Source organism: Anopheles coustani, chromosome 2, assembly GCF_943734705.1.
Source record: "Anopheles coustani chromosome 2, idAnoCousDA_361_x.2, whole genome shotgun sequence".
NCBI classification, from domain to species: domain Eukaryota; kingdom Metazoa; phylum Arthropoda; class Insecta; order Diptera; family Culicidae; genus Anopheles; species Anopheles coustani.
The window spans coordinates 90068067-90091270 of NC_071289.1; the positions used below are offsets into that span (position 1 = coordinate 90068067).

A 23204-nucleotide genomic window follows, 5' to 3' on the forward strand; every position below is an offset into this window, starting at 1 on the left:
AAAAACCTACCACTCTCGGTTGCGTCACCGTTCGTGGCGGCAGCAGCTGGTTCGTCCTTCTTCTCTGCCCCATCACCGTTCACCTGGGCCGGGGTGGCTTCTTCCGCATCACCGTTGGCCTTCGCTTCCTCGGCGGCATCGCCTTCCTTCTTCTCGTCACCGCCACCATTCTCGACCGCCTTCTTGTCATCGTCCTTGTCCTTCTTGGCACCCTTGTCTTCGCTGGCCTGCTTCTTCGATTTGCTCTTGGCCGGGGTGGCCGGTTTTGGCTTCGGTTCCATCGACGGATCCAGCACCAGCTTACCGATGTTCTTGCGGTCGTGCATCTTCTGCATCGCCTCCGCTACATCCTCCAGCGCCCAGGCCGAGTCAACCACCGGCTTCACTTTGCCGTCCTTCCACAGGCCGAAGATCTTGTCCACCGTCGAGCGGACATACTCGGCACCGTCCTGCTGATACAGCAGATGGCGCAGATTGAATCCGGCCAGACTCTTGTTTTCGTCGAATAGCTTGATCGGCGAAACTTTGTCCACCTGCCACCACTGGATATGGAAAACAACACGATAAGATTAAGGGGAATGTCATCTACCTTTACGTTGGTCACACACGCTAAAACTCCTCCGACACTTACCGAACGGGCAACACTGAAGAAACTCTTCGTCTCCCCAGTGACAACGTTCGAGGAACCATACAGGATGTATTTGCCCATCGGCTTCAGCAGTCCATAGCCACGGTTGCATTCCTCTCCGCACAGGCAATCCATAACGATGTCAACACCTTCCGTCGTAACCCTACAAACGTGAGGGAAATACATGTTTTAACCAACTGTTCGGCAAATCCATCATCCCCCCATCACCGTTTGACCGAAAGGTGAAAGTTTGTGTATCTTTTTCACCCAAAATAGCGTTAGAGCAAACAAACGCAACTTACTTCCGCACTTCGTTGACATAGTCGGTGCGATCGATTAGATGATCGATAAGGCCAGTAGCGGCCAGGGCTTCATGCTTTGATTTGGAGCAAACGCCGAAGATGGTCACATTCGGCACGGTGCGAGCCAGCTGCACGATGGCTTGACCCTGAGAAGGAATAGGTAAAAGGTGCGATTAGGTAGCGTTCTATTTGAGTAGCAAGGTAAGGAGTAACAGCAAAGACGAGGACGTTATCTCAAGGGAGAGGTTTTAACGTGTTTTTTTTTATTATTTACACTGTGAAATGTGATCGAATCATTTCATTCTTGAGCAAGAACTATTTTAAAACGAAGCAATTTTAAAGGTGTCAGTGGAAAATATGATTAAAAATCATCAACGTGCAATAAATTTGACAATTTTAGATAACTTTCATTATTCTACCCCGGTTGATGTAAACGAATTCATACGATTTAAACAGTAAACATAATTGCATGTGAACATTGCTTGTGGATATATTTTATGCTGGATATTATTACCGAGTAAGACTAGTTTATCATAATGTGTCCACCGGGACAAAGTCCCCCCACTAAACCTATACAACCAGCTTGATACACACTTGTCGGGCAGCGTCTGTCGGTTGATGTTACAACAACGGCGATGTGCATTTGATGGAACAAACTTCCGACGGGGCATGACCAAGCAAGCAAAAGTGAGAGTAAAGAGATACAGCTTTTACTGTCACGGGATTATTGTCCTCCGGGTACGCCGGAACGATATGGCAACGTCCATTAGGGTCCGGGGTGATGCGAAAGGTGGGCTATTATCGCATTACCGTTGCAACATTGTTTTCAAGCTTCTGCAATCCAGAAGCTTCTTTCGAAGCCAATGGAAGATGGGCATCAGAGAATATCTGCATAATTTGCACACTGCGGTGGAGGGTTGCAGCAAGTGTGTTTACCATTTTGCTTAATGATAACGGGTGCCACGAATAAATCAGTCAAATCTAGCAGCGCGCCTATATCAGGTTCAGTGCAGAATAACAGCTAAAAATACTTAGAAGGCAGTTGTGACGTACATCGGGGGCCTATCCGAATAGGTTCGTGTTGCGGTTTTTCGGCACAATTCATTATAAACGGCAAACCCTTTACTATCATAGGTACGGTGTTGGTGGTGACACTCCTCATTTGTGACACACGGTTGGCTTATCCAAATAATCAAACAACCTTCCGACAGTCACGACGATTCCTTCGGGAGATAAGGTTTGCCGGTGAATGATGATATGCGACCCCGCAAACGCGATGCAGCGTCAAGGGGGTAAGGGGTTTAATGTGTGCATTCACCCGAAATCAATCAATGGCGTATGTTAGGGCAAAATGAGACTTACGGCTACCATTAGGGCTAATAGCTTAGGGTGTACGAGGTGAAAAAATTATATCACCCTACAGAGGATGACAAGGAAAGCTAGGGTAGGTAGGCTCCGAATCGATCGACCGCTCCGAAAGTTGTGTTTCACTAAGATATCGAATACGGCATAATCTGTGCCATTTCTCTTCCAGTATCGTACAACTGGCAAGAAAATGATTAATGGATGAGTGAAGCAACAAGCGTTAATTATATTTTGTAACCAAATAACATCCATCAGCGACTGCAGGCCGAAAATGCGACTGCACACTGCAATGTCTATGTCACTGCCGCTCGTTGGCTTTGTTGCCCTGCCGATGGATATTTATATCCGGCTACGGTACGGGCGCCCGACTGTCTGTCTCGACCAATTACCGGGCGACCGCGAGAACGGACCCTTACCTTCACTACGGTTCGCGGCTGGTTCCATCATCGCGGTCCACTGTCCCAGACCGTAGACAACTTCAAGCGAGACCTGCACCGTGGGGTAACATTCATACCCGGAATATATATATTACTAATGGATATCGGTCTGTAACGGAAACCATTTCCACGTTTGGGAAAAATATGAGAGAGAAAAGTTTCTCCTTTCTGCAGTGGGTGAAAGAGGTCCCAGGAGCGCTTTGTCGGGTATAAAAGCACCATTTGCTACCTTGCCGTGAATTGCGCGCATAGAACTCACTGCAAGCGAAACCCCAGACGATCGATTTCTTGCTCAATAATAAATATATGTTTCGTCCGACACCGTCTGACGTAGAGAAACCCTTTCTTTCTTTCTGGTGGCTCCCGCCAATGCAAGCGCGTAGTAATGGCAACGTAATGGTAATTACGGCCTGGCAATGCTACGTGCCGCCCCCCCCCCCCCCCTCCACCACCACAAGTTGATGTTGTTTATTTGCTACCCCGGCGGTAGCTCGACATAATTCCAACAATCCACGCTCGATTTAGCTGAGATGGAGTTGGAAAACCAGGACCTTCCGCAACGAAACTTCCGTATACGAAGCTCCAATTTTCAATCAGCCCCCTTTAGAGAAAGTTTTACGGCGAGACCCGTCCGTGGAATGTTTACAGAAACCACCCTCTCTAGGCGACAAAGTGAAGTGAAGTTAGTATATAGCAAAATAACCTACCCATTATCAGAAGAAAGAGATTTTCGAACCAGATTGGGACTTTCCCGCTCGGATAGTTTTTGTCCTATACAAGGCAGTTGCAACAGAGGGCAATAATATTTGCACGATTCACAGGTAACAGGAGGCTCCCTCAAGGGTTATATGATAAATAGCAAAACCGTCCCGTTCCACCATTCCGTTTCCATTAGCTGGCCGGGAAACCGTGGCGCCAACTGAATCGTGGTCCTGAAATAGCATGTCTGCGTTGTTCTTGACATAGTTCTACTATGCATTATTGGCACCGTTACCGGAGGGGTGCGATTTACACCAATGCCGGGTCGTCGATCGGTATGTAATTACTTCTCCCGCAAAGCTCACACCGACAACACAGCAAGAGGAAGCAATCGGGATAAAGGACGACAATGTGGCGCCATTCCGTCCGGTTCGTTTCGTCCCTGACGTGAAAAACGCATGCAACGTTTGCAATCGGGCTAATGCTTTCATCACCACCAGTGGCGGGTCGGGAACACTTAACTTCCGATGTTCGCCAGGAAACGAGGACATGTTAATCACCGGCCTATGGTGCTCTAATTCCATGTAAAATCCTTGATCTACTTTTCGAAACATTCGATGCGTGGTACTTTCCTTTAGCTTGTTTCCTCGCAATTGATTGTTTTAAAAAATTACACTACAGTTTACCATAAACCGATTTTTCCGAACTAATATGATATTGTTGTACTAAAAAGAGTAGAAGATGTTTATTTATACCTTGATATAACAGGTTACAATAATAAAAGGAAACAATAACTACTTTTCCCTTTATTTATGCCCCCGAAGTACATAAATGTCGAGAGCAATCATTCACTGGATGGGAACCGTAACTTCCTTCGGAAGGCATCCTTTTTATGTACCATCATTACGTTATCCAAAGAAAAACCACCAACGGAATGGGAGAAAAGGCAAAAGAAATATTGTTCCACGGTACAAGGATCACTTCACACCCAATTATTTACCCACCGGTCGGCTGCCAACGGAAAGCAAGGCAGGACGAAGCAAGCAGTGTCCTTGAGAAACGAATGCCCATATCCCTGCGGCGGACACCGGTCGGCCGGGCTACCGTTTGAATGTTTACTTCCCACAATCAATTCTCGAGCATTTTCGCCGGTTTTACCGATGCTGATCCTGATCCGAATCGTTGCGGTTCCGGGCACGTTTCGTTTGTTTAATATGCGTGGTGGCCAAACGAAAGCCACAAAATACACCGGCGGTCTTGGGGAGAACATTGTGCTGACCAACCGGAACACTATAAATCCGTCTGACCAGTGCATCCTCCAGCTCCCGTTGTGCGTCTTTTCCGGACCTGCTGATTAACAATACCGAATAGTTATTTTCATTTCTATCCGCTAATGTACACTCACACACAGGCGTAATACCACAATACCTATAAAAACGATCCAGAAATAGAAAGTCAAAGCCGACAGAAACCTCCCACGGAAGGGAAAAGTCTCCTCCAACATAAACCTTAAATACCCAGCTTAAGAAAATAGCGATCCTGCGTCCTCTTTCAAGCCGTTGCTTTCTCCTTTTGTGCGGAGGAAAGGGCCCCGGTACTGCTACTTACCACTCCACCGCCGACGGAATGCAGCAGCAAGGACTTGCCCTCACGAAGCGATACGAGATCGAAGATGAGAATGTAGGCAACCAGATAGTTCATCACGATGGCGGCCGCGTCCTGGAATGTCATCTCCTCCGGAATGTGGTAGACGTACTTGGTAGGGACGGCCACCAGCTCGGACCAGGCCCGGAATTCCGGCAGGGCCACCACGCGATCTCCAACCTAGAAGGGGTGAATACAAAAAACGGGAAGTAAGAAATATGCATAAGCTTTAGGGATTTTGTTCGAACAACTGATGCAGAGTACGTTGGGAATGCGCCCTGCTGTTATGATATGATAGGAACTGAAGTTGAATCGATCATTATTTTTGCCAACGAAGAACTTTTGCTGCTTTCGAGAAAAGTTTCCGGTAGGGTTTTTTCCTTCCACAGCGCGTCCTCCTTTCAGCGCAGTTTGCCGAACCTGTAAAAAGCATTCGTCCTGAGCTTTTCGCAAGGTTTTCAACAAGCATAGTAAGTAGATGTATTATTGATTGGCTGACCGAAACCGGCTGCCAACTTTCCCCGTCAGAATCGGAAGGAAGTGCAGGGTCTGTTACTTGATGAAGTGCTTTTCCTGTCTTAAAATAGAAGGAGCTGCTCGTTCCCTGCCGTAAAAAAAACCCTCCAATCCCTTCGACCGGAAGCAATCAATTGGAAAATATCAGTTACATCCAAGCAGGAAAGATAACCAGACAAGAAAAGTTCGCGTGCAATGCAAGCAGATCGATAACTCGAGCTGTGAGTTTCAAAGTTCATTGAAACCTCACGTTGGTTCGTCAAAAACGACCACCTCGAGGGTCTGGAAAATTTAAAAAAGTGTTGGTGAAGGTGAATTTGGAAATGAACGAACTCGCCAACGATGCCACTGGCGAGGAATGCTTTGCCCACAATACTTTGAAGAAACACTCGCCTCTGGATAACTTAGAACAGAGCCCCTCATCAGCGTCAATCTGAGATAGGAATTAATTTTCCACAAAGTTTTCCAAAACAATCGAAATTCAATTCGACTAACCATATAACATGGGCGAAAATAAGGCGAGTCTAAAAGAGACCGCAAAGAAAGTTTTGAACCAAGCTTACCATCTTGGCAAAGAAAGAAAAAACAATATCGATGGGAAACATATTCAAGTGTCTCTAGTTTCATCCGGCTCAGGCTGATGATTTGGAGTTTTGCACCTATCTCTCTCTCAGGCAAACTTTCCAGTGCTCCGCCGGAGCACGGTTGAGATTCAGGATGTTGATTATAATGATATTTCTACTACTGCCACCTTTTCCCGAGTCTACATGATGATGATTACGAGGATGCTCTCTGAGGCTTCCTCTTCCTTAGATGATGATGATGGACACTCGCCCTTATGGGATGTGAGCAAGTCGTTTTCTTCGAATGCGAACGTGATCGTAATTCGTAATCAGCGGATTCACTTTCCCCCCTTTACTGATACACTTCCTCTACTTCTTCAACGAGCACCTTCACTGTTAAATAAAAGCATCTGTATACCTCAAAAAACCTTTCAGAAGAAGAAAAATCGTTTCTTGTCTATTTTTCACGTCCACACCGGGGGAAAACGGGGTAGTTGATTTAACGACCGACACACGACGGGAAAAAAACGGCAAGTTGTAGAAGCAGGATAATCATAGGTTTGGATTTCCTTGCGTCTCATGCGGACCTCTTCACGGAAAGATATGATGCTGAGTCTCGGACCTGAACTGGTTAGATCTGGTCCAGAGGATTTAAAAGAAAGCTTCACCATCGGTCTAGCCTAGGAGTTGGGGGGTTTTGGTCTTAAACAACTAACGACAGCTAGAGACTTTACCAAAAACGCTGAAGAATGGTTTCAAATTTATAAAATAAGAATCCTTTGTTATGAATCTTCCCAAATTTAAACAGAAAGAGGATTGAATTCTTCTATCCTAGTTCTTTCCAAACGAAACCGAGCACTTTATTTTACAATCAATTAGATTTTAAAATTGGTGAAAGAAAAGAATCCTAAGATAAATGCATCGTTTTGTACTGCAGGGATTATTTCAACTTTCACAAGTTGGAAAGTCCTTCAAGTTTGAAACATTCTTCCGGATAGAGAGTAGAGAATATTCTTCTTCGTGACAACAAAAAAGTACACTAAGTTCGGCTAAGAAGGACCAACTTACCTTAAATCCTTCCACTTCCTCACCGACAGCTTCGATTTCACCGGCGCATTCGAATCCGAGGATGGTGGGAGTCTTCGGTGGGGAATCGATTGCCCCCAGTCGGACCATCAAGTCCTGGAAATTCAATCCGCTGAAGAGAAAAGAAAAAGTGTTCGGTAAGTTATAGATAAGAGATACATAGAGGATAGGTCGTGTATCGTTGAGTTTATTTTAATTTCATCGCTTGTAGAAAATTAACATTTGCTTAATTAAAACCGCTTCCCTTTAAGTCACCACTTTTTGTTTAGTAAACTAAATCAAGTATCTGAAAACGTTGTTCCACTATGTCTTGTGTCATTCTCATCTTTTGCTTAAAAAAGGCTTGGGGATGGCACTTGAGAACTGCCAGTTGAAGTTTCTTGTTGTTTGAATGTTCCCATGTCTCTGGCGAGTACAGGTTAGCTAGATTTGGGTGTCCATTCACCCCCACCTTTTCTAGAACATCAGCGGGAAAAACTTTTCCTTGTCACGACACACGTTTCAGCTCCGTTCGATCGTCTGTGGAACGTCAACAACGTCTTCAACCATTTTGACTCCCAAGAGGAGTAAACCCTCGTCGTCGTTTCTCACCGAGAACCACTTGAACCATTCGGTGGACGGATGCAGTGTTGCACTCGCCGCAACGGCATGCAATCTTCCAAAGTCCCGAAGCGTCCCAAAGTCCCCAGAAATTTGTTTATTGGAATATTTCTGGCTCGTTGCACCTCGCTTTGCTTGAAGTGAGCACCGTCTGTGACCCTCCACACTCCAGAAGGATTATGGGTGACGGGAAGAAATTTTCCACCGTTTCCAAATCTTCGCCGGGGTTCAGTCGACGGCTGCAACTGACAAAAATCATATCCAATAAAATTTTCGGGTCGCACACAAATTGAAACGAGCGAGAGTCAACGCTCTAATGGCGACTGAAAGACTCTTGTTGGCCCCTTTCGGTGGCTTCGTTTCGATGAACTGTGAAAATTACACTTGACTAGTGCATTGCAACTCAAGTGATTCTGTACGGTGGTAAAAGAGGGCCATTATTTTCATATCGGGAGACGGACGAATTCCTAACTCGCTGAGTCGAGTTTTCGAATACCGACGACAATGACCTTCGCTTCCCCCCTTCTGGGCATGTGAGAATGTTGATGAGCGTTTTGGTGTTTTCTGGTGAAGGTATTCTAAACCACATGCCACCTTCAAAAGAGGGATATAGGGGCTCGAGGGACTCAGTTTTGGAAGTGAATACTCCGGAGAGCGAGAAGATGTACTCAATTAAGAACGATTTCCCAGCCTGCACTGTGGATGGATGTTATGAAGACCAAAAAAAGAATATTTAAAACATGTCCCAAAGGTGCCCGGCCCTATGTTTTGAAACACTTGACGAATTAAGCATGGCGACAAACACGTAACATCACACTTGAGCTGAATTCTATGTTCATTAGTAAACCCGAAGCGCATGTTTTCCCAGCACTCATTCAGCACTAAATTTAAAATAGTTGTCTCCAAAAGTTTTCCCCCTCCCGCTGTCCTGGAAACTCAAATCCCCCACATCAAACGAATGGCAGCGGCGGCATCTGTCTGTCGTCTTCCGAAAAACGGTTCCATCGTGTAAGGAAAAGTCTGACACGTACCAGACGTAGAAGACGACACTCTGTCATCCTACACCCGCGTAGAAAAGGCATTATCGAGACGCTATGTGAATGATGTTCCATTTTCCGGACAGAAAAAAAAACCCTTTCTCGCTGTTGTTCGGGATTGAGATTGTGTCTAGTGTTCTGATAAGGTAGTCACTTCACAACAGGCGGTAAAATATAGGCACGTAATTATGTGTGATTAGTGTTGGGATGGAGGAGCTTGTAATGCGAGAAAGAGACCCTGTTGTCATCGGTTTAATAGGCATTTGTTTTATTCAAATTGCCACATTTTGTGGTAAAATATTGTCTTCTCTCTTGCTATCAAGACAGGAGGGGGCTTTAGAAGAATGCAGAGAGTAGGGTATTATGGTGAGTTAGGTTAGAAAACATGATCATTCCGCCCGCATTTCGAACCTCATAAACGAGATTAGTGGGAATTAAAGTGAATTTATGAAATTTCCCTTCCCCACCGAACACGCAAATTTGTCTGTCAATCCTAAACATTTGCCTGAGGGATTTAAATGACATCCATTGGCTGCTCTTGTTATTAACAAAACAATTGTTTTAAGCATAAAAGTTTCAACCGGTGGCATCCTACATTGTTTCATGCACACTCCTTAAATGTTATCTATATTACTCTCATTAATTTTCCGTTTCAATTCCATTAAGGGCCAGCGGCATCGGCTTGTAGTGCGAGTTCTGCCGGAGTAGAACGGACGTTTAAACACCGGCTGAACTACTTTCCCGCTGACGAACCGGCGACGATGGGACATTTATCACGGTACTACCACCAGAGCTCTAGGCGTGCAGAAGACAGCAGGAGGACCGTTTTCCCGACCGAGAACGGCCAGACGGGAAAACATCATGCCGGTGGTGGATCTCGTGCGAGGAAGAGCTTTCGGGAGAATGAAAAATGTCGCTCAATTATCGTTTTCCTGGAATCGTCGTCTGTGGCGTATTGTTGCTAGTTGGGGGACTGGTTGGTTGGTGTAATGTCCTCCGCTAGTCGCTGACAATTGTTTATCGTGTCCTTCGTCTTCCCATTGCCACGTCAACGTCCCCACCATGAGTAGATGTTTTTACTGGCGGAGCGCAGAGGATTTTATAAGACCAATTAATAAAATTCCTCTCTTCATTACGCTCCAATAATAGACTTGTATAACATGAAAATTACATGCCGGGTGGAGGGATTCATATACCCCTCGATAGGTTGGAAAATCCTAGCGGATAGAACCTCAGCCGTTATTCAAGACAAATATTTCCCATCAAATAAACACACATAAAAATGTTAAAAAAAAAGGTAAAATTAGTTCCAACCATGAAATTTAACAGCAACGGCACGGAACGACAATACTTTAATCAACCTGCTTCCCCATCAACGGACTACCACAATTCAAAACCCTATTTTCCAACCGCCGATGCAATCCTTTTCTGTGTTGGCTCATCGTAAAAAAACTCACCCTTCCACCAAGGAATGGTTTTGTATCATCGACCATCGGAAAATTTCAAGCACACAAACACACCCCAGCTCAGATAGTTCATCAAAATCTTGATTGGTTCGGTAGTAGAAAAATGAATTTACATTCCGTTCATTCCGAGCAAATTCAGTGAGCATTCAGTGAGGTTTACCCAGCAAAAAAAAAAATAACCCCAGGGAGAACGTTTATGTTAGCTTTACTTTGTTTGTGTTTTTTCTTGCTATTTTCTTTTATACATTAAGTGCTTTTGACCTGTGTGTCAGACCTTCCGTATAATCACTGTTTAACACTACCAAACGCACTAGGAATAACCCCCGGTTCATGGTATTAAAATATCTTAACCTCAATAAACGCTTCAGGGCTCTGGCAAATATTGCTCCCTTTCTTCACAGCCCCACGAGACAGCCGGAAGCCTGGAAAATGAATGTATGTGTCATTCACTGGGAAAATTTCCACTTCCGTTTCCGCACAAAGTTGGTGACACACTTTGAACGATGATATAGCCGAGAAGAAGGTCCATTTTTGTGATCGAACTTTTTCGCTTCAATACCGTAGGCAATTGACTGGAAGAACCAAAACCAAAGGGGACGTTAAGGGTGTCATACTGAACAATGGATGGAACCAACCACACTTACACAATACCGCTCCCCAGTATTTGATGGAGGAGCTCGACAAATTCCAAAGTCCAACCTCCCTTTTTTCCAGAACCGCATGCATTCTAACGGAAATATGTCCCCCCACCGGAGGACTTGAAAGGGAAGAAAGGCGGAAGTACGGTATCGGAACAGGATAGGCCGCTTTTCTCATTAATTGTCCGCCCTTTCCACCCACAAGGCATTACAATGAAACCACGAACCCACACTCTTCTCCTCGAACCGGAACTTGAGTTCTGCTCCTGTGGACAACCGACCCCTCCTCCACTTGGCACTATACTTAAAGAACAAGTGGTATGAACCCGGCCCAGAACCGACGGCAAGGCAAGGCGAATGCGAAGCAATAAGACGTTTACATATTTTGCCAAATTTCATCGACGATAGCGTTGTTGGACGAGACGCGGGAATGAATGAAATTACGTTTACTTAAGGGATTACAGTCACGATGGAGGAAATTTTCTTCGACGATTGGGGAGGACGGAAGGAGCTTGATGGAGCTGTTGTTTTACTACTAGAACGGATGTGTCTCGCCGGAGTGGTGGAAAGTGGAAACCTTTAGGGTCCTTTTTCCAGGCAAACCAACAGGAAATCGAAGCGGTGGTGGTGTTCGGCGAGGGACGTCGGATGAAAATGACAAAATTATGCATTCAACAGTTCCTTGGTGTGTTAATTAAATTGTTGCGACGTTGCATACTATTATGCCCCTTGGTGCGTAAGGCAAGTGACAGTTTGTCTTGGGCTTCAAGCCGCTGGCAAACAACCAATTTTTTGGGGGAAAAAACACAAGCAGCGGCAATCTTCCGGACGAGAAAAGGGTCGAGTGTTTTAAGAAACCACGGTTCGTTGGGCCTGTCGTGGAACCGACTGGTTTTTCCTTTCGGAGTTGAGTTGTTGGACACAAATTTTAGTGAGTAGGCGGAACTGAAGCCTTTTCTATTTTCTAACACCGGCGATCAAAATTGCGTGCATCAACAAGCAAGCGGCCTTTTCGAGGGATATAAGCGAGAGAAATAGAGAGTTAGATAATATTTGAGTTTGAACAACCAGGCTTAAATCGAATGATCGAAAAAAGAGATGATGAACTGCGAAAACCGGTTGGAGAACAAATTTAAAAATATCAATCGCTAAAATTATATCTAATAACAACAACAAAATTGATGTGGAAGCAGGAAAATTGAAGTAAACGATTATTATTCTAATCCGGAAAAATCAACTGAACAACGATCTTTAAAATCTACCTTGCGACGATATCTATTTTCAATGGATAACTTTTCCTCACTCCTTCACGCCCGCCAGAGGCAAACATAATCGATTTCGATTCCCCGTAGTACACAAATCCCCCTACGGGGGAAACATATCTCATCAATAGTAACGACATGTCTTGTTAAAACGGTCCGACCGTACGAAGATGTTCTCATTGTCTATCCCCAATTGATGCTCGACGCGAAAGAAAAAGAAGATAGCTGCAGGCGACGCGTTTTGTTTTTCCAGAAAGCATCACTTTATCTCTACCCTCCATGGTGCCATGAAAAACCAGCGATTTTTATGACACAATTGGAAAAGTTGTTAACATAAAACACTCTCCACGGAATCGACTGTGAGGGCGTGCGGGCTAACATTTCGGCGCAGTAACTACAGGTGGTCGGTGAGGGAATGTTCCGTGCGTGCCGCCCCCAAATGGTGGATGGATGCCGGAAGCGGATTATTCGATAACGAATTTCGGGTGATAATAGTCCGGCGGGATCCATGGGAGGAAGCTAAGGGCGGGCGGGCCTAGACGACTCCCGGTTGTGGACGGGGCGCTATATATAGTGGAAAACCATGCCATAAAAGTGTGTCATAAAATCGCATCAAACCAGGAGCACGTCCTCAAGCTCACGCACAAACGGCGATATTAGTTCGGTCATTATTCGGTGGGCTGAACAGACGGCATGCAGAAGGAAAACTTTCACTCTCCCACTTAGTTTCCATACTTGGCCGTTTAATGAACTTTCCAGCAACATTTCGTTTCGTAGGGTAAGAAAATCTAATGATGGAACATTTTGTCATGGCGATCAATGAAGGCTGAAGCCGGCTGTGCTTCCGTGCTGGCAGGAAGGACGCGTTGCAACAGCTTCGGGGAATTTTAATTAATTTTCTTTCGCCTATAAACGCGCACAAAACACATAGCCGCTGTTAATTAGCGCTAGGCAAATTCCCGGGGAGCAGCATCATCAGGAAGCGTTATTTTGTTTTTGTATCGTTCCCTTGTCCAACAATTCTGCATTGTCTGGGCTAAAAATACTAGAGAAGGAGATAAAATTAAACTGATCTCCAGCGCAATGGAAAACTCCGGAGGTTGTTTTCTGATTCCAACGTTCCAAGCAATATTAATGGAAGAAACATTCGTGACAAATATATGGAGAACAGGTATCCAAAGACAATTACCACAAAGACACGTACTTCCGATAGGATACGATCAGGATACGAAGTTGTGCAGTCAGTTTTGTTGTATTCTAATGAAGGAAAACTCAAACTATAAAAATAACACGCCCGCGAAAAGTCTGATTTTTCGTAGCACGATCTTTTCCAGCATCTAGGTGATTTCTCTAGCCTTTTCTCTACGGTTATCTTTCTATTCTTAAAGTCGCACTTTCCCAAAAGCACCATGTCATCGATCTATATAGACAGCCATAATACCAATTCTGCTGGATGCGAAAAGGGTTTATCCCTCGGGAGTCGGCTCCTCTCAGCAAGACCTTTTCAACTAATCCTCTCGAAACCGTCTCGGTTCAATGTTAGTAAACAAGAAAAAACAAAGAATAAGGCAAGAAGAATAGCACACCACCAAGGACCTGGAATGCCCCGGAAAAGACGGATCGAATGGAAGATGGCCTTTGGTAGGAACATTTGACAACTCTTCAATCAACCGTGCGCTTCAGTGCTGATGACTTTAACCGGAGCTGAATGAGTGTCTAACAAGGCAACGGACCTCTTCAATTCCCCGTTGGTTTATGAGATGTTTTCAAATTCGTAACAAGCGGGATGGGATATAAGAACGTAACAAGGGATGCGAGCAAAAATTATATTGTTTTTTTATTGAAATGATGACTTAAATTTTGGCGGAGAACCTGTTAATTGGACATTGTATTCTTCTTTAAGAAAAAGTTCTACTTCAATTCAAATTTTTCGATGATGATAGAAACTCCATTTTGTTACCGACAGAATGTTCCAAAGCATTCCTCTAATGTTAATTCAATCCACTTGCATACACAAATGGTGATTTCATCAAAAAGTTATCCGTATAGGTGAGAGATAATCATCGTTTGCATAGCACCTCGCGAATAGCATCGTTATGTATAGCAAACCGTCAATATGATGTCGCCATTCTTTGACTTGTTCTTATCCATTGGTCCGACTGAAATGCGAAAGAGTTTTGCAATAAAGGATTATGGTTTAAAGCTGCATAGAATGCTCATGCCGAGGATGCCTTAAGTGTTCGGTGATGGATAGAAGAAGGCAAGGATATGGAAGAACACATTATTGTGCACTCGTCGATACCTCTAGAGCTTATATCTATATCTTGTCTTCTCTGTGCAAACCCACGTTCAGAAAGGACCGACCGGAAACTCCCAGAACGAACCGTTTCCCGGTGAGCAGGGAAATGCACTTGCGAACCATCGTTCTCCAACCTACGCCAACCCGAGTTAGCAAGCCCCAAAGCACAACCGATCGGGCGTCCTTACTTCCATCCTTCCTTCCATTTGCCAGGATACTCAATTATTTCTCGGGGCCAGTGCGCATTCCGCTTGTAAACCTGGACGACCTTTCTGAATACTCCTGCTGCCCTGGCGGGGCAAAGAGATTCGCTATTTTTCCACTGTCAATTCCTTCTATCTGACGTCGCACGGGAGTAGAAAAGAACTCTAGAGGTAGAAACTATCTTTCTCGATCACCAGAGCTCGTGAGAGAGCAGCGCTTGTCCGGATACCCGGTTTCAATCATCCAGCATCTAACCGTATCACCTTTAAACCACCCCATCGAAGCTTATCCCCATCCGCTGGGATATTTCATTTTTCAAATAAAAACTGTGCGCAGCGGTGTGCGGCCCGATGAACAATGAGTTAAAAGAAACAATTTTCCAACTGTACGCCGTTTGTTTGTTTTGTGCTGGCAAACCTCCATTTGCTCATCGTCACATGCCGGCTGGTTGGGTTTTTTCTATTATTCTTTTGCTGCTCGACAAACACACCGAGCAATCTAACGACCATCCATCCTTCAGATGCCTTTTCCCCGTCAGTTTTGCAAAACGTTTACATTTTTTCATTGGATAATTTATGATCGCGAATGGATGTTGTATTTCACTTCGAGCATAGGGTCACAAGGGTTTTGTGTCCTTGCAGTTTGCGATGTGAAAGCTAGAAAATTCTTTTCACATGACCGATTTCATTTTACACAATTTAACAAGCCTCAATATTTTGCTGTTAATTTCCCTTGCGATATTCATGTTATTTTCTACCATGAACTTGCTGTGGAAGGCAAAACAAAACACAAATCCTTAAGTCCAACGGGTTATGCTTGACGTCAGCGACGGCGAGTTTTGACGTGCCCTTTTCACGGATGAATTCCGGAAGCTAGCCAACAATTAATTAGAAAATGTTTCAACAGCAGAAAATAAAACTGCTCTATCTTCCGACCAGACCGGCCACAACAAATGGTTCACTTAGGCAGCGGAAAATGTTTAAGTGTCCATAGGAGCGTGCGCTATCGACGTCAAAGGTCGCTGGCGCAGACGAAGAGCTGGTTGGTTGGCTGTCTAACGGCTCGAGACACCCGCCGGGGTTTGACTTTGGCTTAAGCTCCGCCAAAAATACGGCGCTACCGTATTTTATGACGATTCGGTTTTTATGTCCTTTCCACATTTTATGCTTTTCGGCTTTCAATTCGACGAGCGACCTCCGCTCAAATGGTCTCATTAATTTTTCCAACACCTTTCCCCGCCAATGGCACTATGCCTGTTTGCCCAGCCGATTCACCTTTCCCACTTCCTCTCTGCTTCTCGTCCAACGAAGCATGCTAAATGCTTTACGGCATCAAATCCCCAGTCCTGCCCCCCACCCACACCAGCACCGAACGGTTTGCACTAAAATGCTGCTTACAAATTCATTACCAAATATCACCCAACGGAGGAGGATGAAGGGAATCGGTTCAGCAGCAGGACCAACACTGGAGATAACACCAGAGCCCACATCCCACCCCGTACGCACGCCATCAATGTCGGTCGGTCGGCCGGCCTAATCCCGCTGCAGATGTACGTAAATAAATGTACCAAAAAATCGCTTAGCAACACTGTGCTGCGTAGGTGTCAGGTGGAGCGCGGGTCAGGTCGAGAGAAAGAGGATACAAATAAAATTCTTCAACCATGGTTCGCTGGAATTGACTTTTATTGTCAACCACCATGACTCGTGCCGGGTTTTCAACGCATATCCTTGCACGCCTTGAACGTGAAGCAAAAAGGCAAGACCCTCGGAGAACTCCTGTCTTAACGACGCCGAAGAACGCGCGGGACAGAAAATTCTGCTTGTCGGTTTTCCCATCCACCTTCGGTTTGCCGGTTTGCCTGGGGATTCTCTTTTGGTGTTGTGGGTTTTTATTTTATTTTTCGCAGACGAAAGTCAATTTTGCTCCTCCAACCAAGCTTTACACGGAGGATACCGAGAATCGCGAGGAAGTACCCATTAAATCTTTCCCGCTGGATGATGGGCCGCCACTGCTTTCGGGATCTAGCATATCCGTTACGCAGGATGCACACATCTTGCACGAACCGTTACCCGGTCTCTGGAGGAGGAGGAAGTGTATGAGGAGGGAGGGTGGCGTGGTCGTAAATTAAATATACACGAGGCACCTTTTTGGGTCCGGGTGATGTATCATCGTATTTGAACTTTTCTCCTCGAGTTTCCCGTCGTCTTAATGTTGTTTCTCCAAAAAATCAACATTTACCGCACCATCTAAAAAGGTTTGACCTTCAACGATGTATAAACGATGTCATCTAAACTGAAAAAAGTATTCTGTAATTTAATGCACTCAGCGAATAGGTGATACTTTGTGATAACGCATGGAAAATGCCTGTAAAATGTCCACGCTTGACAATTTAAACCTATAAAGCCCTAGCAGCTGTACACCCGAAAAATTGATTAATCTTTCTGAACAAACAGCTGCCTTGTAGAGCTCGGGAAAATGCGCAACACTAGCAAAGGTTTCTGCAATTTTGACGAAATGTCCACAAAAAAAGCAGATTCGCTAAGCACACATTCAATCCAGTCTCTGTCCAAACATAGCCGCGACTGGGATACGCGTCGCAGCTGGGGATTAGGAAAAATCAACATCATAATCGTTTCCCTGGCGAAACCACCCCTTGGCCCTTGGGGCGGATGGTCTCGACAAACTTAAAGCGATTTAAAATCAGAAACGCGACATCGTTGGAATGTGAAACACACTCCGAACGACAGGACATGACGGTGAAATAATACTTCCCAGCGTGACATTTTCCCATCTACATCCGCTTTTCCTGTTTCCGATGAAGACGAGAGAGTTGCTTTGCGCAACTAATAGAAGTGCTTTAAAATTACCAAGTAAACACCATTAATGTCCGCCCGACGACGCAACCGAGCAGAGTTTCCCGACTAGCACAATACACCCAGATGCAGCCTGGAGCTGAAGCAGACTCTCCAACTCGGAGCGTAATCAGGAAATGAAACAGCATGTGAACAGAAAGTAGTGAATACCCACCCCCCAGTAGGGGGTTTCTTGTCTGAGCGTTGCTTTGAAGTGTGGTAGTAGCCTGCGAGTACATGCTCTCCCCAGCGTCGGAGCCGATCCTCGGTGTCCATTTTTAGTGCCGTTAAATTACATTGTACAACAGTGTTGCGAAACTCGCACACAAACGGCTTGGTCCAGCTGTTTTCTCTCCGGGAGCCCTTCTGAAGTCTTTCCGAACCGGCGTCGTCTGGAGCGTGGGGCAGGGTGTGCTAAGGAAACCACAGACAACTGCTGCGTTACGGGAAGCGTCACCGGAAGTGGATGATGGAAAGCGTTACCGAAGGCCGGTACTGAAGTTGTGTATAATCCCAGGCAGACATTTTCTGGCAAGATTTCGAAACTCACACACCATTCGACGGACGGAGACTGTAAGCAGCGCTCTTCCACTTTACTGTTCGCAGAAAATGATTTTATCGCTGATCTTTTTGAATTTCCTTTACAGTCAATATTTCATTGAAGAACTTGTTGTAGCTGTAAAATTTTCCACAAGCGACACAACTTGGAACTGCCATCCATTGAATCGGTCTTGGAAACGAAGCAAAATTGAACAAGAAAATGTTTTTCAATCGATCCAGCGTTTCGTTTTTCCCGAAAGCCATCTTTTCTTAGACTACTTTAATGCTTTGAAAATATAAAAAATGGATATTGGTGTACATCCCTCGTGTAGTTCAATGCCATAGAGCATTATCCATCGGAACGTAGAGTAACATTTTTTAAAGTCGTTGTCTGCACTCCGCGATCTGATCCTGTGACCGGAGGGCCACATTCATTTTCCATTTCGGTTTCAGTAACTCTTTCGTTTAACAAGCGGAACAGCTAACCATGGCCATCGTCGTGGACTCTGTTAACCACAGACGTCTTGTGTCCGGTGCAGTTCGGTTTTTCGACTCTACCTCATCGTTTGCAAAAGGATTTTCAGGCACTTCAGCTCTGCGTGGAAATGACGGGGCTTAAAAGAAGAGGAAAAAACTCTGTCGTACCCATTGGGCGGAATGTCGCAAGGATCTACGAACTTTCACGCTATGCGCCTGGGCTAACGGAGAGAAATTACTTCTCGAGTTCAGCCAAACGGTATAAAATCTTCGCCGATGTCAGATAATGGTTTACCGTGGACGGACAATGGAAAAATCGGTGTTGACAAACGGACGATTGGAACAAAAACAAGGTATTAGTCTTTCGAAGAAACAAATTTACCAAGAATAAAATTTTCAACTTTTGCTCCTACACTTGTGTGTTGAAAACAAATGCTGAGAACTCCAAATTTTCAAACTCCTTCAATATACCGACACGTCCAGCTGCTCAAATGAAAACGAGTGAAATTTTTGTATCGATTTCACTCGTGTCCCATGGTTTTAGTTATCCCAAAGCAACGTACTCCACACCCCAATCCATTATCCCTCGCTAGGGGTTCACACTGCAGTCACACGACAGTGGACCCCAACACGACCAGCACGAGCAGCAGCAGGCGTCAGGGCATGTCCTTTTCCATTTAGATTCCCATTTGAAACGCAAACATCGTATTATGGAAAAGCCGGTCCTTGGTCTTTGGCCACCGTCATAAGCACACACACACACGCCCGTACACAGCTGCAAAAGAGAAGGAAACTATTCCTTCCGCCGGTCGGTCGGTCGTGTGCCAGACTCGCGAAGGGCAATGACCCTTTGACAGCTGAAACGGTTCACGTTACAGATGGGGACAGGGAGCTTCCACCACATCCGTACGCTCACCCGCGTTCCCTCTTACGACCACCGTGTTGACCTCCAAAAACATATCTCTTTCCCTCTTTCTCTATTCCGTAATGTGCTTGAAGGGTCCTTTTTCATCCGTCTAGTCCTTTCGTTTCACGTTTCGAACCGGTTGGTGCGTCGTGTCGCGTGTAAAAATGTGCTGCAAAACTCACCTGTAAAGAGAGAACATAGAAAACGTGTTAGTATAATAGGAACACAAAAATTCATATCAAATTCTTACGACATACAAAAAAAAATGAAACCAGTTTGCGCCTTAAGGGAAAAATATCGTTTTTCGTCAGGCGTTCAGTGGAATGCCTTTGTCAAGCGTTGGGTGTTTAACAGTGCATAATGAATGTTCCAAATTGTATTAAATTCAGTAGCTAGTTACATCGACATCATGATGTGACAACGAAAAGCTTACATTTTCTAATACCAACTGGACTTTCTTTTTATGAGAGAAACTACCACGTGCATCGGTCCAATGCAAGGCTTTCGTAAATATTGACAAATCAGATGAGCGATCAAATATTGATTTTAAAGATACCGCCATGCTTCACCACGAGCACAATGGGGTTGGAACATAATAGATAAGGCAAGAATGGGAAAATTCAATGGAAATGAAAAACGCCACACACTCCGTTGGACGACGATCTATGCTTGTTAAACATTGACAGCGGGTTGTTTCAGGCAGATGATAACCGAATACTGCACACCCTTCATCGAACCATTTTGCAGATAAAGCGATGGTTTGTGGGATGATCTCGGCGGAGGATCGGGGAGGAAAAAATCGATTACGTATGACAATATTCATAGCCCAACGGTTTGGCGGCGGAAGTGGCGCAACCGCATACCGAGGCGGAAAACCCGTCTTTGGCCTTACCAGGAGCCGAAGACGGGATTGCAAACGCCTACGCCGGGGGAAGGACAGAAGGGCACGTGAAAACGATGAGTTTTCCGAGTACACTGCGTCGCGCCCTTCCATCAACTAACATCTTTTCTTTTATCGCCATTTCACGGTTCGCTCGATTTGTCACGTTTTCGATGAACGTGCTTGAGGTTTTTTCTCCCCCTACTTTTTGCTCATTTCCAACGACAATCGGCTACGCAAAATAAGATGAGGCAAGTTTGGCATTATCAATCTGTCGACCGGGTGACGGAGTTTGCTTCCCAATACAACACGCATAACACCGTGGTACACCAGCATCGGAACCATCATCATCAGCATCATCATCGTTATTATTATGATTTATAGCGATTTTTGCTCCTCACCAGCAGCATCTCATCAGCACGCACATATTTCTTGCGAGCGCGTGTCCTTACAGGCACGTATGGTAATACTCAAAGACATTATCTTCCATCTACATCACACCACTTGATGCCGTCAGGTGGGGTACACAGCACCAGAGCTAACGATCTCTCCTGGGAAGGAATTTGCTATTGAAATTCCAACATCCCCGTCAGAGTCTCTCGGTTGGCGTATGTTTTCCAATGTTCGTTAAACCGATGAAAACGGCATTGCAAGACTATTTTCTAATAAACGTAACAAGGTCAACAATTTCGCGCACTACGTAATGCCAATCAAATTGGCACACAAGAATTCATGAACAATGTCGAAAAAAAAACCGAACCATTTAGTTAGACAAACATCGAAAGGTCCTTGACAGGCAGCCAGAAACACACAATTTCAACCGTCTAGAGCACCGGAGGTGCTGAAATTAATTTAAATCCCACAGAGAAAGGTGAAAGGACTCGAAAGGACGACCCCGAACCCTAGCCACATAAAAAAAAACCTTACCTAAGAGATTCCCAAGCACGCACCGAAGTGTACGGGAGACGCAAACGTTAAAAAAGGGGTTTGGAACAAATGTTACACGCAATAAAAGGCCATAATGTGGAGGCTTTAGCCAATTTGTTACAGAGAAATATTATATGCAATCACGCTTCGGTAGCACATTTGCGATGGAAAGAGAAACACATTCCCCCTTGATGGAGTAATAAAATGTTTGGATATGTTGTGAGTGAAAAATCCTTCGATGGAACTGTGGCTATTCCATTGCTTTGAATGGTTAGCATAGACTGTAAAGTGAAGCCTCAGAAAAGGAAAATAAAAAAATATTAAAACCGCAACGCAACAATTCATCCGTTGTTCCCGATAAATATAAAAACAACATAAATCATCATCAGTCAGCATCGAAATCCGATGCGACTCGTAAAATATTTACCCGAAATCCATCGAATATTGGATCCATTGGAGCATAATCATCACTCAAACGAACCGCAACAAAGCTTTTTATTGTCGTGGATATATTTCCAAATCGCAAGCTCCAACTTAGATGGATCCTTCCTACAATGGTCCCTCTTTCAGGGCCTCAATTTATCTTTCGCACCGTACGTTTATTCCAGTGGATACCTGGAAATCGGCTTATCGCATCTATTTGCCACTTTTTGTAAATAGTTCTACCAAAAAATGTGAGTTTGTAGAGACATGTGTAGGCAAAACAAGATCGGATATTGAAGAAATTGGTTGGCTAGATGTCTTTCCTCGTTCTTTTTACAGTTCTAAACATATCGCTTCGCTGCGAAAAGTAAACAGAATCATAAGGAACCGAGGACGATGGATCAACCAGTCTGGTCCTTTCAGAAATAGGAATATGAATCAAGCAAATGTTGCTTTTTTCGGTATCCATATATCCTCGCTTCACCGTAACGCTTTACATTGCGAAGACTTACTCTCGGTGGGCGAAGAGATATTTCATGATGGTCATGTACGACCTTAGCAGGGCTTAGTCTTGAATGAGCGTTAGGAAACCAGAGCAGATACCGTACATCTCTATTCCGATTCGGGCACGATTTGGAAGTGAGCATTATAATCCCACGTCGTCGCAGTATCCTCCGCATTGCTGTCGTTGGCCACGGACATCTACTTGTTGCTAGGAGCCTGCCCCAGAATAAGCCCACCGTGGTTAAAGCCTTTTTGCAAACGGATCTTCTTTTTTTTTCTTTCGAGCGAAAAACATGACAAAGGGAAACCCACGCAATGGTGGAAAAAAAAGGATCAATTGGCACGAAGAAGATGTGCAGACGATGGCACATGAAAAAACCCAACGAGGCCACATTCAACCCAAAAAAAAACGTTGGCTTCTCGTTCTCGGGGATCGGCGGGAAGCCGTCAAGAGGATTAAGGGTTGAAGATTAGATTGTGTCCTCTTCTCGTTTTACGCTCCGTTTCATTCCATCAAGCCAACTTACTTTGCCGAATATATTTCATGTCATGTGAAAGGAAGACACGAAAAAGAATTAGGAAAGGGATTTCACAGTCCCTTTCCAACTCGCGAGCGCGATCCTCCTATCCAACACCGACGTTGTTTGTCTGTCGGCAGCTTTCGATCACGATCGGACGATTAGCCGGGCTGATATCGGGCCGTAAGGTTTCGTAGGTGTCGCCGGGCGCGTTCCGGGGCACAAACAAACGGATTTAACCTTCACCTTTGCTACACAAACGCTAAACAGGACTCAACACGCAACACAACTTTCGGGTCCTTCGTAGGTGAGGATGTTACCACTCCGTGCTGCAAACTCCCTCCCCATCGACCCGAAAAACTAAAATGGTAGGAGGTAGACAAGGCTGATTTTAGGGATCGATAACGTAGATCCTGCTTTTTTCATTCGC

The 23204-nt window shown here is 44.9% G+C and overlaps 1 protein-coding gene across 1 annotated transcript in view; it reads right to left on the reverse strand.

Moving 5' to 3' along the window:
• LOC131263332 (synaptic vesicle membrane protein VAT-1 homolog-like) overlaps positions 1 to 23204 on the reverse strand; it is a 55963-nt gene that overhangs the window by 1717 nt on the left and 31042 nt on the right. The window contains exons 3-7 of the mRNA XM_058265515.1: positions 7223 to 7352; positions 5040 to 5255; positions 931 to 1076; positions 632 to 791; positions 11 to 542 (exon numbers count right to left, since the gene is read on the reverse strand). Of these exons, the coding sequence (XP_058121498.1) occupies positions 11 to 542; positions 632 to 791; positions 931 to 1076; positions 5040 to 5255; positions 7223 to 7352 (1184 nt within the window). The remainder of the gene's footprint in view (positions 1 to 10; positions 543 to 631; positions 792 to 930; positions 1077 to 5039; positions 5256 to 7222; positions 7353 to 23204) is intronic.